Raw genomic sequence first — 16,805 nt, forward strand, 5'->3', positions numbered from 1 at the left:
CATACTTATACAAAACAATAAAGAAAAAAAAAGGATACACATCAAAATAACTGGAAAAAATATAAGCCCCAATTTACTTGTGTGGGACAGGGAGTACCATAATATTTTTTTTGGGGTACTCCCCATCTATGCGAAATATAAGCTTGATATCTTTACCCGTTTCTGAGAAAAAGGGCGGTGACAGACAGTCAGTCAGACAGACGGACAACAAAGAGATCCTATAACGGTTGCTTTTTTTCTTTTGACGTTCGAAACCCTAAAATTAAGTAAAAATATTATGCTGCCAAAAAATGTACTTACAGGTATTGAACAAGCGGTATATAAACAAATTATACCAGCAGAGGGTTCACCATTTAGCTGAATGTTACTTAGAAAACGGCCTTGAGTGGCGGTCAAGTTGGTCCCCGCCTGCGATACTTTCCATTAACATTGGGACTCGTTTTCATGTTTTTAGCGTACAGTCAGGTTTTTAGTTTTTTATAATTGTATTTTTTTATTTGTAACTTTTTAGTTGTTTTTATTTTATGAAATTTTACGTCGGTAGGTAGTTCATGATCATTTTTTATTTCAATAATTTTGGTGTTGTTATTTAAATACCTTCAATATGCATATTTTTGTAATGTGAAAATCAAGTCCTTTCATTTGATACCTTACACGGCAAAGTTGAATAATTATTTTTTCGATCATCACGTTATGTCCTCAAGAGGGCGCTATGTACATTTTAATGGAACGTCACATAGCCTATAGCCATCGCGCCATCAATACGCTTCTAACAATACCTCATACATCAAAATCTATCAAGCCGTTTAGGCTACAGGAGGGAACAAAGAAACAGACAAACATACATATATACATACATACAATCAAAAAACATTACCCTCCTCCTTCGGCAGTCGGGTAAAAAGGAGTAAGACAGGGGGTCATTCTGAAATTTTGCTCTACGAGTTTTGGAAATTAACAAAAAAAAACCTTTTTCATAGAAACTTTGTTGGACATGTGACTTTTTACCATGGAAAACGAATATTTTTTTTCGCGAATTTGCAAATCTCGTAGAACAAAAGTTGTTCAGAATGACCCCTTGAGTCATCCCCTTTTGGCTTAGTATAGCCCTTTTGCGACACTATGTATTTACTTTGCTTTGTCGTCGGGGTTCAGTTGGCTGGAGGATGCCCGAAACTTATTATCTACACTTTAATACTTTTAGTTACCTTTCTACAAGTAAATACCACATTTGTTTGAGAAAGCTAATCGGGTTCCGAGTATAGAGTAAAGTGGCACCCCTATTAATTTCTACTCTTTCCTGGTGCCTACCAGTGTAAGTAAGAATTATACTTACTTACCCTAAAATCACCCAAAATGTACTTGAACATAATTGTCAATAAAGTTGGCGAGTAAAAGTTTATCGACCCACTGTGCAAACTTACATGTGTGCGTGTCACTGCCTGTGCTGTGTGAAGAGCATTGAAAACCCAAAATTGGCGCGGCACGTCACCCTGTACGGGCCCTTAACCTTGTTGTAAATTTACAATGCGGTCTATGAATTTAAGGACAATTTGTAAGAGTGAAGATTTTTTTTATAATGTTTACGCACTTCAGTGCATTTCCAGCCTCGGTGCTCCGGTAGATGTCACAGTTGGACAGCAGTTTGTTGTTATCTCCGGGGGCGTACTCTTGCGCCAGCTTGCACAGCGACTGGTGGAACTGGAACTGGATGATGTACGAGATGTAGTATCTGGAAACAAGAAAAGAAGTTTAATTGGTCAGGTAGACCAATGCAAGGCGGAACCGATGGGGTTTTTTAATAGGTGGAGCTATGTTTGCTCCGCCTTAAAAAAGAATTTAATTTCAGCATCAGTTCACCACCCTGTGTACATTCAAATTTCTTCCAACCAACCTTTCGATTGGCAATCTTACCTCATATACTCCACATATCGGCAGTGACATGGTACTTGGCTGCATAGTTAGAAGTATAGTTGGTGAACACAAAAGCGGATTTATTGCCAAAAAGCGATTTCTCCCTACCTTTGGATTGCTTATCTTACCTCATATACTACACGCTGACGGTTGTTGTCGAACAGCCGAGGTGAACAGACGTGTCCGCTGACCGCTCCTAGACCCCAACACGTGCGAACCGTCGGCCGCTGTGCAATACCCGCCGCACATAAAAAAAAAAAAACCTTTGTCTCGCGGGCCTTCGTTTATTGCCTAAAACGAAAACGCCTAAACAAGTGCTAACAAAGTGATCTCTTCCTTGATTGCAAATGTTACTAAAGTCCTCTACTTTATTAATTGTATACCGGGCTACAATTTAACGATCGTGCATCTAGTGTTAGTGCTCGTTGTGAAGTGTGTTCCTGGGCAGAGTGATACAGCTCCCCCACAGGCGCGACGGAAGGTCACTACCCAACTCAACGCTACACCCAGAAGCGGAACCGTGCGATAATTTGGTGAGAGAATTCCAATACATACGATCTAGATACGCCTACGAAGAACAAATCAGGAGTATAACACATTAACTTGCGCTAGTAATTGATGTTTTGATTGGTGACGCTGCACAAATTCCTAGGAACCATCTAAATGTGTAGTGTTATCATTTAGTTATAATTATAGTGTTAATCTTTCCGGGTGACATACGACGACACTCTCTGCCAGCCAGAAGCAGCGACGCGCCAAATCTAAACAAAACGCTGGTGAAGATAAATCCATACTGTTTAATACTTTAGATGCTTAACCCCCGAGGACAACGTGAAAACGCCAGCCAACCATCAGAATAACATAATCAACAGTCAAGAGGTAGGGCAGCCAATAAACACTAAATCGTCAACACAGTCACAGGCATCTGAAACATAATACCAGCGGCTCATATCTCATCAAAAGCCCCTATAAATAAAACCAAAACCTTCACATCGTGCTAGACAATAGGCACAAAGCCTTTAACTAGGTTTTCGAACAACCTACAGATTCAGTTCCGTTGTCATTTTGTACTATTAGGTATACTAACTTAGGTAACTATTAGTACATCCCTTCATGTGGTGATAATAACATAACAAGTAGTGTGTAGATACATTATAACATAAACAATACCACACCCTAAACAATCGCGCTTTGTTTTATTGACCTTTTTGTAGACAATATTATTTACCTAATCAAGCCCTGGAAATATAACATACCTATACTCACAAATATCCTGCGACATGTGCAGACTCGCTAACATTAACTAATATTTATTACCCCACAGCGAAGAAAATTCTTAGTATTAAGCCCTCTTACAGATACACAAAAACAGAAAAAGATTCAGTGAAAAGCATTTAAAAAAAAATTAACAAAAACGTAAAGCGCAAACTTAACCAGATGCAAACTATAAAATAAAAACAAAGCAACATTGAACCTAGGTAAAATAAACACATTCCAAGAGTCCAGCAGAGAAAGAACCCGAAACAATACCCAGAAATTGCTCAACATCTGCAAGTCATAAACAAGAAAGCGACGCAACACTGTCGATACGAAAACAATAACCAGAAAAACCAATTAACAAACAAGAGGAATAACGCAACCCTAGGCAATAAAACTTTCAAAACGAAAACCAATACTTTAAATTCACAATGGAAATCATAAAGATGCTCGGGGACGGAAACTGTTTGTTCAGAGCTTTAGCGCACCAAATAAATGAACTGTTCCATCTAACTTTTGACCACGCCGCGATACGAAGAGATCTAGCTAGGTACGTTAACGAACACCACCAAGACCTAAATATTGAATTAGCCATAAACATTCAGGATGAAACTGGCCGGTCTCGCTATCTTAAAAGCCTCTACAACGATGGCATTTGGGCAGGTGAAGAAGTTATTATTGCAGCCGCAAACTATTACATAATTAATGTAAACGTCCACCAGAAAGACTGCATGCTGACCTACAGGCCAGAAAAACCTACTGAACCCGTAGGGGTTATAAACATATTTTTCGAAAATAACCACTATGATAGCCTAATATTGGAACCTGACAGCCTTAGCAACGGCCAATCGCCGATCAAAGCACAATCAATAACACAAACCGAAACGCAAATCTCAGTTAACAGTGCTGAGGATGTAGCTGACAACACGGGATATACACTAATAAGAACAAAAGCATCGTATATCAAAAAATACCTAGTTAACAGCCTTACTATAGCAACATGGAACGTGAGAGGAACGTCCTCACCAGTAAAAAAATCAAGAATTGATCATGAACTTGCACTAAGAAACATACACGTAGCAGCTATACAAGAAACAAAAATGACATCTGGTATCTTCGAGTCTAAAAACTACACGTGGCACCTGAGTGGAGTGAAAACCACAGCTCATAGAGGTCTCGCTATCCTCATAAGTAAAAACCATAACATCACCCTGGAGAAAACTATAACAGATAAAAATGTTATGTATGTCTCCCTAAAAACCTTGAACGAGAAAAACAACTACGTAAATTGGCATATTATTACGGCACACATCCCCAGCAACAACCAAATGGCGTTAAAATCATTCAATAATCTCAGATTCCTCATAAGAAATAGTCCTAAAAATCGAAATACGATAATCCTAGGCGACTTCAACTCCCACATTGGCTACGTAGATACAAAAAAACTACTAAAGAAACGACACGTTGGAAATAACCTATTCCATGAATATAACAATCCTAATGGGGATATTCTTATAGATACCATAGAAAATGAAAACCTCCTATTAGAAACCAGTACCGCCCGACCTTCCTGTAAAACAACCTGGAAATCTGGCAAAAACACATCACAGATTGACCATATAATTTCGACAAACCCATTCAACCCAAGATTCAAATTCATTAAAGGAGAATGGGCCGGTAAACGAAACAAGATATCGGACCACAAACTTATCTGGGGAGAAACCTTATACACTGAAACGAACAACACACCAACTACGCAAGAAAACCAATCCCCAAAAACCCCTAATAATAAACAACCAGGATTCAATCATAAGCAATTTAACTATGAAGCACTCTCCAACATACCAACAAGAATGAAATACCAAAGTGGAATTCTAAGCCGCATGCCTACGTCTAATCAGAACAAAGAGGATGACAATCCTTCGATGGAATGGGAATCAATAACAGAAGCAATAAGATCAGCAGCAAGGGAGTCGCTCAACATAAGATTTATGAACTCGAAACCAATTAGAATTGCTACGGCTAACTTACAAAAAGCAAAATTTCTTAGGAAGAAATACCCGACCAATGCAAAACATAACAGAATCTTAAAGGATTGCAGAGCAAAGCTGCAAAAAGCAAAAGATGAAGACAAAAAGAAAGCATGTGAAATGTTCTTCTCGGACCTCCAAAAGAAGCACCCATCTAAACGTATGCAGATTATCTACCTATTTTACAGAGACCACAAAATGGACATGAAGAGAAAGAAAAAACTTAACTACATCCCCATGTCAAAATGGGAACTGGAATTAAAGGAATCTGAAGGAAACAGAGTCCCACTACTACCGGATGAAGACACAACGAAGCTAGGCAGCCCACCAACCATGGAAGATGTAGAAGATATAATTAAAAAAATGCGAAACCGAACAGCCCCTGGAGAGGACCAAATAGTTATTGAATTATTCAAAGCACTTCCTCCCAAAATGATAGAGGAAATAACTAAACATTTACAACAAGCTTTTCTCTATAACATAACACCCGACTCATGGAATCGAACAGTACAGGTACCAATACCGAAAACCACAAACCCGAAACTAATAAATGACTATAGTGCCACAATCTTATCTGTTCCGGTGGCGACGTCACTGTGATCGAAGCCAGTGATGCCATCGATAAAATTTTGCCTATTTCTGGTTTAAACGACAATGCATTTCTACTATTACATATTTTTAATAATTAGGTACATTCATAAGTATAGATAAATCAAAATATAGGGCCGATAGTAAATGAAAGAGGATATAATATATCAAACGACATTTGTTGTATAAAAAAATTTTCGAAACGGCGAACAGAAACAAAATTAGTTCTGATTATGTTCTGATATACTTAAGACATTAAATCTAGATTTTACAATGATATAGGTAATATCTGTGGGTCGTGGGAATAACGAGATAGATAGACTTAAAAGAAACTACTAAGTACTTAATTATTATTTATTTATTTATGAACACTTTATTATTTTCATTTTCTAAAGTAACAAGAAACAAGACCATAAAATTAAAAGAAATTCGGACAAAGGCTAATTGCCAAAAATCAATTTCTTCCAGCCAACCCTTGATACTCGTAGTGGAAGAAGAAGATGATGATCATTAATCATCATTATTTCGTCTAAAATCACTGCAGGTTCGAGAAATTATTCTTGGTATACTGCCTAAGGTATAGGTTCGCAGCTTCACTCACACCTGTAATCAAAGAAAAATTAAGATTATATACTTTCATCACGACCCATCCCGTCCCCACTGCTGGGGTACGGGTCTCTCGGGAAAATATTAATAAAATTACATGTGAGTATATGGGTAAAATTATTCGTCATATTTGGCAACACTAACCTGTAACCGCTGCAACTCGTTCTTCCAATTTTTCAAACGGAATTAAAGGCGCCTGAATACGTTATTCTTCTTGCATAAAAGCCAATATATCTAGTATTACTTTTCTTGCATCACTTTTCAGCGCTTTTGGCATTATTACACCCAGAAAATCACAAAACAAATTAAATAACGTAGCGTCAGCCTCTTCGCAGAAATTGACAACTCAAATAACGCACAGAGTATGAAATGACGTTTGACAATGACGTCTCGTTAGTACACATTTTGACCACCGGAACAGATAAGATTGTGGCACTATACAGACGGATCTCAATCTGCAATAACATATACCGTATATATGCATACTTTTTACTAGACCGCCTCGACTCATTGATCGAACAACCAGGTAACTATCAAGCCGCCTTCCTGCAAAACCGATCTACCGACGACCACATATTCACACTTCGCCGAGTTCTCGACGAAGAGTGGCGAGAAGGCAAAAGACTATACGTAATGGCAATAGACCTCGAGAAAGCATTCGATACAGTAGATCTCACAGCGCTACGAGATATAATACTCTCCAGAACCAACATAGCCTTAACAAACCGCATCGTTAAAGTTTGCATGAATGAATACACCTCTATAAAATGGCTAGGTCAACAAACCAGCGAAATAACAAAAGGCAAGGGAGTCAAGCAAGGTTGTCCACTATCGCCACGTCTATTTACGATTCTAATTGATGATGTTTTGAAGACGTTGGAAGAGGAAGTCTCAGGTCTAAAACTGAATCAGGACGATGCAATTCAGCTGCCGATTATACTATCTTTTGCAGACGACCTAATATTACTCTCAAACGACTTCGACAAACTCGAAGAGATAATGCAAAAAATTAAAGTTCTATTATACAGCGTGGGCCTAAAAGTAAACAATGGAAAAACCAAAATACTAATTAGGGATCCTTTTCTAGCAAAACAACCGCAATTCATTACGGTCGACGGCGTTGCCCTTCAACCAGTGGAGGAAATTAAATATTTAGGTACCTACATAACATCTGGACTATGCAGAAAAAGTACAATAAGAAACCGCTGCAAACAAGCAGAAAAAAATGGAAAGGCGTTAATTCAGTTTGTAAAAGAAGCAAAAATGGATTGGCAAACTGTCCGTACCATATACAAGATGGTAATTGTGCCCGGTATGCTATACGGACTGAAGGTAGCAGCACTTACAAAAGCCAACAGATCGCGCCTCCGAAGGTACGAAAGATTAATTCTTTGGGACCTACTACAACACGCCCGCGACAAGCCCCCTATAAGGAAAGCCAAAGATGTATTACAGGGAAAAACAATAACCAAAAGGCTGAAATGTCACAGAATATGCTACTACGGGCACGTTCTCAGGCGAGAACGACCGCACTTACTACACGCGGCACTAAAATATCAAGCACGTGAAAAAAAGGTAGGACGACCCATCTATACCTGGAAAGATTCACTAACACAAAGCCTAGCTACCTACAATAAAACCACGGATGAATGGGTCAGCCTAGCCCCACATAGAGACATCTTCAAGGCTGCAGCATACGAGGCCTTGAATGAAAGCGAAACTGACAGTAACGACGAAACATCGGACTATGAAAGTCACTACACAGCAGGATCAGAAACATAAAACACAATAACCAGGCCCGAACTATTGTGAAGCCGCTACGGACCAAATCACCCTTACATCAAGAAAAAGACAATAGGACGCGAACTCCAAATGAAGAAAGTGCCGAGAAGGCTACCAACTTACGCTCTCCACAAAACCCAACTCCTTCCTCTACCTAACATCCTATATTGGCTAATTAGGGTGCATACTCGGTCGATTATACTCCATTCCTACCCTTTCCTCGAGCGTGTGTTCCCCCCCCTTAAAAACTGAGCGCCCCCCAGTAGGCGCGGCACTTTCCGTGATACAGGGTGACTCCTGGCTGGGTGGGTGCATTCATTCATTCATTCATTCATTCAAAAAGCGATTTCTCCCTACCTTTGGATTGCTTATCTTACCTCATATACTACACGCTATACCGGAATAGGTCCAGTACATAAAGGCGGGCTTATTGCCAAAAAGCGATTCCTCCCAACCTTTGTATTCCTTATCTTACCTCATATACTCCACATCAGCAGCGACATGGTACTTGGCCGCGGGGTCGAAGTCGAACTCGGAGCGCGGCGCCGGCGGCTCCACCCCCTGCAGGGCCTCCCGCAGCCGCCAGTAGTGGCAGTTGTAGTTGTGAGGGGACGTGATGCCGCGGAACACGCTGTAGCGGAATAGGTCCAGTACCCAAAGGCGGGCTTATTGCCAAAAAGCTATTTCTTCCCACCAACCTTTGGATGGTTTACTTACATCATGTACTCCACGTCAGCAGCGACATGGTACACAAAGGCGGGCCTATTGCCAAAAAGCAATTTCTTCCCACCAACCTTTGGATGGTTTACTTACCTCATGTACTCCACGTCAGCAGCGACATGGTACACAAAGGCGGGCTTATTGCCAAAGAGCAATTTCTTCCCACCAACCTTTGGATGTTTAACTTACCTCATGTACTCCACGTCAGCAGCGACATGGTACACAAAGGCGGGCTTATTGCCAAAGAGCAATTTCTTCCCACCAACCTTTGGATGTTTAACTTACCTCATGTACTCCACGTCAGCAGCGACATGGTACACAAAGGCGGGCTTATTGCCAAAAACCAATTTCTCCCAACCTTTGCATCACTTATCTTACCTCATATACTCCACGTCGGCAGCGACATGGTACTTGGCCGCGGGGTCGAAGTCGAACTCGGAGCGCGGCGCCGGCGGCTCCACCCCCTGCAGGGCCTCCCGCAGCCGCCAGTAGTGGCAGTTGTAGTTGTGAGGGGACGTGATGCCAAACAATCGACAAAATAACATTTCTGGCAAAACCGCTACAGGTATATGTGTATATTCCAATTGCTTCCAACCAACCTATGGATGGTTAACTTACCTCATACTGTACATCAGCAGCGACATGGCACTTGACTGCAAAGTCAAAGTCAAATTTAAAGTCAAAGTGAAAGTCAAAGTCAAAGTGAAAGTCAGAAAGAAAGTCAATGTGAAAGTCAAAATTAAAATCAAAATTAAAGTCAAAGTCATAGTTAGAAGTATAGTAGGTGAACACAAAGGCGGGCTTATTGCCAAAAACCAATTCCTCCCAACCTTTGCATTACTTATCTTACCTCATATACTCCACATCGGCAGCGACATGGTACTTGACCGCGGGGTCGAAGTCGAACTCGGAGCGCGGCGCCGGCGGCTCCACCCCCTGCAGGGCCTCCCGCAGCCGCCAGTAGTGGCAGTTGTAGTTGTGCGGGGACGTGATGCCGCGGAACACGCTGTAGCGGAATAGCTCCAGTACCTAAAGGCGGGCTTATTGCCAAAAAGCAATTTCTTCCTAGCAACGTTTGGATATTTAACTAACCTCATGTACTCAACGTCAGCAGCGACATGGTACACAAAGGCGGGCTTATTGCCAAAAAGCAATTTCTTCCCACCAACCTTTGGATGGTTTACTTACCTCATGTACTCCACGTCAGCAGCGACATGGTACACAAAGGCGGGCTTATTGCCAAAAATCTCTCCCAACCTTTGGATTAGCAATCTTACCTCATATACTCCACATCAGCAGCGACATGGTACTTGGCCGCGGGGTCGAAGTCGAACTCGGAGCGCGGCGCCGGCGGCTCCACCCCCTGCAGGGCCTCCCGCAGCCGCCAGTAGTGGCAGTTGTAGTTGTGAGGGGACGTGATGCCGCGGAACACGCTGTAGCGGAACAGGTCTAGGAGGTAGGCGAAGGGTAAGAAGGCGATCTTTTCTAGACCCTGAAATAGAATTTGAATTTGTGGTGTTAAGCAGGTGTTTTGGTGAAGCTTTCATTATACAGGGTGTTGCAAAAAAATATACTAAGCCATAAAGGGGTAACTCAGTGGGTCATTCTGAACAACTTTTGTTCTATGAGTTTTGAAAGTTCACGAAAAAAAATCCTTTTACATACAAACTTTGTTGGTCACGTGATTTTTTTATTGTGAGCGTTTAGCTCGTAATTTTTGTATAAATTAAATTAGGCTTGATGGACTTTATTATAACTATGTAAGCTTTTATTAGAGACAAGTGACTAAATGCTGTGTTACCATTTTGTATTGTTGGTTTATGTTAGTTTCTATATCATCGGGGCCATCTTCCATCAATCCCATAACCCTTAAATGTTTTGGTGTAGCCACTGAGAGAGCTATCACATCACCAACTGCTTCGTGGAAACCTAAAACAATAAATTTGATTAAACCATTGTGAATAAAAAGATTAGGTAGGTATACTGTACGTACGCCAACATTTACGATACGACAGTAACGCGGTCATCAGCCCTGCACTTAGAAATGTTCAGTTATTATTTTACCGTATCGAATTGTACTGTATACAACATACATATTTATATCTGAAACTAATTTTATGATCTATTAACTCACTGTACCGTCATTCGAAGCCTAAAAGTGAGAATAGCGTGTCTATTTTTCTAGCTGTGGCGGATACGTTACGTCAGTTTCCGGAGTAATCCCCCGCCCTCTAGTTCACATTCCTTCCACCAGGTGGCGCAAGTTGACGATATGGCAACCGTAGAATTTTTAAATCATTGGCGGTTTTAATTTTTCACTGTGCGGACGTGCCCTAACCTAAAAATCGGTTGGGAAAAATTTAAGTCAGTTTCTTAAGATATTTTACTTGATTATCCTATAATTTAATCAAATAAATTCAGTGCAAGTGTTTTTAAGTCGGTGAGTAAATAACAATCATTATTTTAAACGGTATTACCGTTCGTACTCAATAATGAGTGATTCGGAGAGCAGTAGCTCTGTAAGTTCATCTCCCGAATCTGAAAGTAATGCTAATCCCCCTGATGCGGTGAACGAGCCGTGTCCTGATATAGCCCCTAAGAAAAGTAGGAAGCGTAAGGCGCCTGAAAAGGTTGATAAGGGTGGTAAATGTAAAAAATCCGATAAAGAATTGCGCAACTTTGCCAAAGAATGTTTTCAACAGTTCATGTCTGTAAATACCTATCCTAATTACCCACCGTATCAGGCGCCTTATTTTCAACAAGCAAGTGAGGACGAAGTCAGTGTAAATGTGAGTGGTGAATTGTTTTCTGATGACGATAACGACAAACGCCCCGCTGACCCGTGTGCAAATTTCGAGTTACCCCTGAGTACAGTGCTAAAAGAACCCTCAGTTTCAAAATCATCCAAGGAGCATATTGAGTTGTTAAACTCAGCGCAACATTTTAATACCTCGGAGTGGTGTGATGTTCGATACTCAGACGTTCAAAAAAGTTATTGTTCTACCCCCGGTTTTGTTGAGCTCGAATGCAATGACGAGGTTAAACCTTTCGATAGGTTTTCAAATTTGGTGGTTTCTGAGAGAAGTTATGCTGCATTAACACAAGCTCTGTTGAAACAACGGGATGCCACGCAGGCAGGTTTTCAGGCCCTTCTAAAGTGGGCATCAGAAACAAATGAGCTGTCGTCCTCGACAATAAAAGATAAAGTAAACGAAATTTTTATTGAGGGCAAATTTAATAAAATCTCCGGTGACTTGCTTCAACTTACTTGTGGCCATAGGGCTGATACGATAGAGCAAAGGCGTGATGGCATTCTGCGATATGTTAAAGATAAATATGTTCGTTCGAATTTGCGCAAAATTCCACCCACTTGTGATTCCTTATTTAGTAAGGATATGTTCACATCTGCTATTGAAAAAGCGGGGGGCATGAACAAAGTTTTTTGGCCTCCTGGTGGCCCATCACAAAAAACCAACTGGCCGGCTGCGCAAGCTGGACCGTCAAGTGCTAAACCGCCCGCGCAGGGCTATCAACCTGGCTTATCTAAAGGCTATTACGGCCGACCTGCATATAATATGCCGCCTGCGCAAGGTGCGTATCCTATGTACTTCCCTACGCAAGGGATGCTGCCTGTTCCTACGTACTATCCCCCGCAGGGATTTGGTCATGCTTTTCAAGGACAGAGCAAACGGTTTGCGCAAAACCACAGTAATAGAATGAATAAACCTGACACCAGAGCTTCTCGTCAGAAGTCTCAATATGACGATGGACATGCCAAAATTCAATCGAAAAACCAAAACATTAACTCCAACAATTTTCGTGGCAAAAGGAAGTTCTGACTCGAACATGACGCGTGTCGCAGGTCGCTTAGCTGGCTTTGTTCATGCATGGGAATCACTGCAAGCTCCAGTACCCCTGTTAAACATTGTAAAGGGCTACAAAATTCCCTTTGGAAAGAAACCTCCTCTTTATCTTCCAAAAAATATAAAACGCAGTTGGAGGACCCCTGTTTCACCACAAATGAATCAAGCCATAAAAGAAATGATGGAATCGGGAGTTTTGGAGAGCGCGCAGCTTTCCCCCAGCTTTATCTCCCCTATGTTTTTAACACCGAAAAGCGACGGGACCATGCGACCCATTTTTAACCTCAAGAATCTCAACAATTATGTTCAAATATCCAAATTTCGACTCATAAACATCCAGAAAATACCAGACTTTCTGCAGCCACGCGATTGGCTCGCAAAGATCGATATCTCAAGTGCATATTTTCACGTGCCGATCTCCCCGAGCCACAGAAGGTTCTTACGGTTGATTTACGACTACAATCTATTAGAAATGACCTGCCTTCCCTTTGGCCTAGCCACAGCACCCAAAGTTTTCTCCATGCTAACAAACTGGATTGCGCAAGTCCTCAGAGATAATGGAGTGAGAATCGTGACATATCTCGACGACTATCTCCTCGTCAATCAAGACCAATCGACTCTATCACGACATATTCAGGACACAGTCGACCTCCTCCACCAGCTAGGATGGCAAATAAACCTCAAAAAATCCACTGTGACCCCACAAAAATGTCTAGAATTCTTGGGAATCTGCTGGGACCCATGGCAGGGCCTGAAATGGCTGCCACCAAAGAAGTGCCTCACGCTTCAAGCCAAAATAGACCTCCTGTTAGAACGAAAAACAGCAAACCTAAAGGAGATTCAAAGCCTGGTTGGGCTCATAAACTTTGCCAGCTTCCCAGTACCGCGAGGTCGGCTAAACCATCGCAGCCTTCTTCAATTCCAAAACTACCTGCTGAAGCTAGATTCTTGTCACCGTGTCGCTCTCCCAGAGCCCGCCCTTGCAGAGCTGAAATGGTGGGCGAAAAACCACTCGAACCAATCCCGGCTTCATGCACCACCAGTCCATCATTTCCTGACGACAGACGCTTCCGACCTGGCATGGGGAGCTCGCCTCGACGACGTGGAGATGTCAGGAACCTGGCAGACCCACGAAGCCAATCTCCATTCGAATGTAAAAGAGATGCTCGCTGTGTACTACGCCTTAAAAAAGCAAAGTCACTACCTATTAATGAAATCGGTAATGTTACAAAGCGACAATCGAACCGTGGTATCTTACATAAAGAAAGAAGGCGGGTCGAGGTCAATGAATCTGATGCATGTATCAAAAATGATATTCGCGCTTCTCGACAAATTTCAAATTCACCTGGTTGCACATCACCTGCCAGGGAAACTGAACAGCGAAGCAGATCACCTCTCACGGTTTCAGAAGGCTCCCGAATGGCATCTACTCCAAGAAATAACGTCAATAATTTTCAAAAAATGGGGAACGCCCTGCATAGATCTGATGGCTTCGAACTCGGCCCATGTGGTGCCGCGGTACGTCAGCCTCGACAGGATGGATCGGAATGCTCATCATCACGACGCATTCAGCCGCGAATGGCATTACTCGCTGGCATGGATCTTCCCGCCTCCATTCTTAATACCCAAAGTCTTGACACACCTGAACACAGCGACGGGAGTGTACCTAATAGTAGCTCCAGTGTGGGAGAAGGTATTCTGGAGGCCCGACATCAAGAATCGTGCCCTCTCTCCCCCCTTCACAATTCGGCGCCTGCACCGAGTGCTGGTGGACACGTCGACGGGTCTGCCGCCGCCGCAAGTGCGGGAGATGACCCTGGAGGTGTGGAGATGTGGGGGTGGACCCACAGCCTGACGGACTGGACCCCACAACAGAAACAACTGCTTAAATCAGATAATCAGATCATACTGTGGCCTAGATTCGGTTCAAAGACCGACAAAGCTGACGTGAGGCAGTCAGGTTGGCGTCTAACATCAAACCAAGATCAACAGCCCTAGACCCGGTGTACTGGGTAAAGAGAGTGATCATCACGGCGATCTCTGTGCAAGGTCAATAATTTATTTATATCTGCGTGCGGCACTCCGAAGGCGGCGTCCCGCGCCGTGCTGGCCGGCTGGGTGCGCGGCGTGCTGGCGGACGCCGGCATCCGCGCCAGCGCGGGCAGCGTGCGGCCCGCCGTCGCCTCCAAGCACTGGGCCCTCAACTACCCCCTGGACGACATCCTGGCCCGAGGGAACTGGCGCTCACAAAACACCTTTTTAAATTATTATTGTCGGGAGATACGCTCATCTTCTTCCCAAACTAACGTGGTGTCGCTATGTTTTCACCCATAGCAAACTGATTATATATGTATAAATACTATACCTTATATGTGATTAATCATGAAAATGCTGATACATAAGATGATTATATTATATGAGTTGTATTATACATAAGAAATTTTATCAATAACCTTCATTAAAATTCAATTCATTTAATTAAGTAGGCTTGAGCATTCTCATCTAACCTGAATGAATGTATAGACTCAATTATAATGAATACTAAGAAAGTATAAAATATGATTTACTTTTCTAACACAGCTTCTGATACAGCCTAAGCTAATTTAATGATAAAATAAAGATCTCAAAGAAAGTTAACTTACTTTTTATTTTTATTTCAACTTTTATCCAAAACTTTGTAATAGGTACTTACTTACAATACTTACGCTATCACATTGGCGTTACATTACATTCATATAGGTACCTACCTAATAATATTTAGTAGGTTACTACCAACATAGGTAAACACCTTCATTCCACCAGGCGATAACAAACAGGTCTCACTTTTAGGCTTCGAATGACGGTACAGTGAGTTAATATCAGCGTTTTACCTACCAATAAAACGCTTATTAACTACTTACCTCATTCGAAGCCTAACTTTGAATTCTGCCTGGTAAAAGTTCGAACGCAATGATTTAAAAATTCTACGGTTGCCATATCGTCAACTTGCGCCACCTGGTGGAAGGAATGTGAACTAGAGGGCGGGGGATTACTCCGGAAACTGACGTAACGTATCCGCCACAGCTAGAAAAATAGACACGCTATTCTCACTTTTAGGCTTCGAATGAGGTAAGTAGTTAATAAGCGTTTTATTGGTAGGTAAAACGCTGATATTATGAAAGACTTATAAGTTTCTGGCCCCCTCCATTACAACAAAGACGCCTATACGATATTTTTTAAATGTGCAAAATACTGGACTGTATATAATGAAATTGCTTTATAAAATTGCATTTATGTATAATAAACCTGGATTGGCTCCTTGTTTGTAAACGGTGGGCTGGTCTTTGTACTGAATGTAATATTGGATGTGGCCCATTTCATGATGAGTTGTTTTGAAGAAGGAATCAGTGATGGTTGTGCACTGTCTTATTCTGAAATAAACGAAGAAAATCGTTGAATTTTCCGAAGAACTGATGTTGGGTATAAAGTCTCCACAATCCACATAGATCACATTTGATAAGATATTATTGAATACTGGGCATCAAAATAATCAGACAATATCATTTGCAAAAGGCATAGCTAGATAACAAACAAACCTAAAGTTTTCTGAATCGAAGAAATCCCAAGCAGAAGCATGGCAGACCATTTCTCTGCCGTCAGTTGGCTTTTCTATAACAGAGTTCTCCCAGAAGTTATCGGGCATGGGACTCAAATTTATGGAGGTAAAAAACTCTTCTGCAGTTTTGAACATTTTCAACGCCGTATAGTTCTGAAATTAAACACTTTTTAAATAGTACGTTTGCTTAGCTTTTATTTGTATTGTTTTTCGTCCCATACATTAATCACGTAAGATACTTTATTAAATAATTCTATGTAAGTAGGTACCTGTGCAACCAAAGCAGCAGTAATATCCACTTCTGGCTTGTCAGGGTAAGGCTTTGAAAAAGATTCGATGTTCTTCCAATCCTGGGCCCAAATGTTACCTGCAAAGATAAATAAAATATGTGATCAATAGTCTCCACTCCATATCCCACTTCCCGGCGTATCGGTGTAGCATAAAAAACAA

General features: G+C 41.6%; 1 protein-coding gene across 4 annotated transcripts in view; it reads right to left on the minus strand.

The window, feature by feature from the left end:
- Window positions 1-16,805, minus strand: part of LOC105383331 (angiotensin-converting enzyme) — a 36,976-nt gene that overhangs the window by 2,253 nt on the left and 17,918 nt on the right. For 3 of the 4 annotated variants that reach the window (XM_048622982.1, XM_048622983.1, XM_048622984.1), the window contains exons 6-12: window positions 16,625-16,722; window positions 16,336-16,508; window positions 16,046-16,170; window positions 10,699-10,826; window positions 10,258-10,389; window positions 9,276-9,358; window positions 1,592-1,732 (exon numbers count right to left, since the gene is read on the minus strand). In XM_048622982.1, the coding sequence (XP_048478939.1) occupies window positions 1,592-1,732; window positions 9,276-9,358; window positions 10,258-10,389; window positions 10,699-10,826; window positions 16,046-16,170; window positions 16,336-16,508; window positions 16,625-16,722 (880 nt within the window). Of the gene's footprint in view, window positions 1-1,591; window positions 1,733-9,275; window positions 9,359-10,174; window positions 10,390-10,698; window positions 10,827-16,045; window positions 16,171-16,335; window positions 16,509-16,624; window positions 16,723-16,805 lie in introns of all 4 variants that reach the window. The other variant, XM_038106689.2, reaches the window with a different exon arrangement.

This window comes from Plutella xylostella, chromosome 9 (assembly GCF_932276165.1).
Source record: "Plutella xylostella chromosome 9, ilPluXylo3.1, whole genome shotgun sequence".
Lineage (NCBI taxonomy): Eukaryota > Metazoa > Arthropoda > Insecta > Lepidoptera > Plutellidae > Plutella > Plutella xylostella.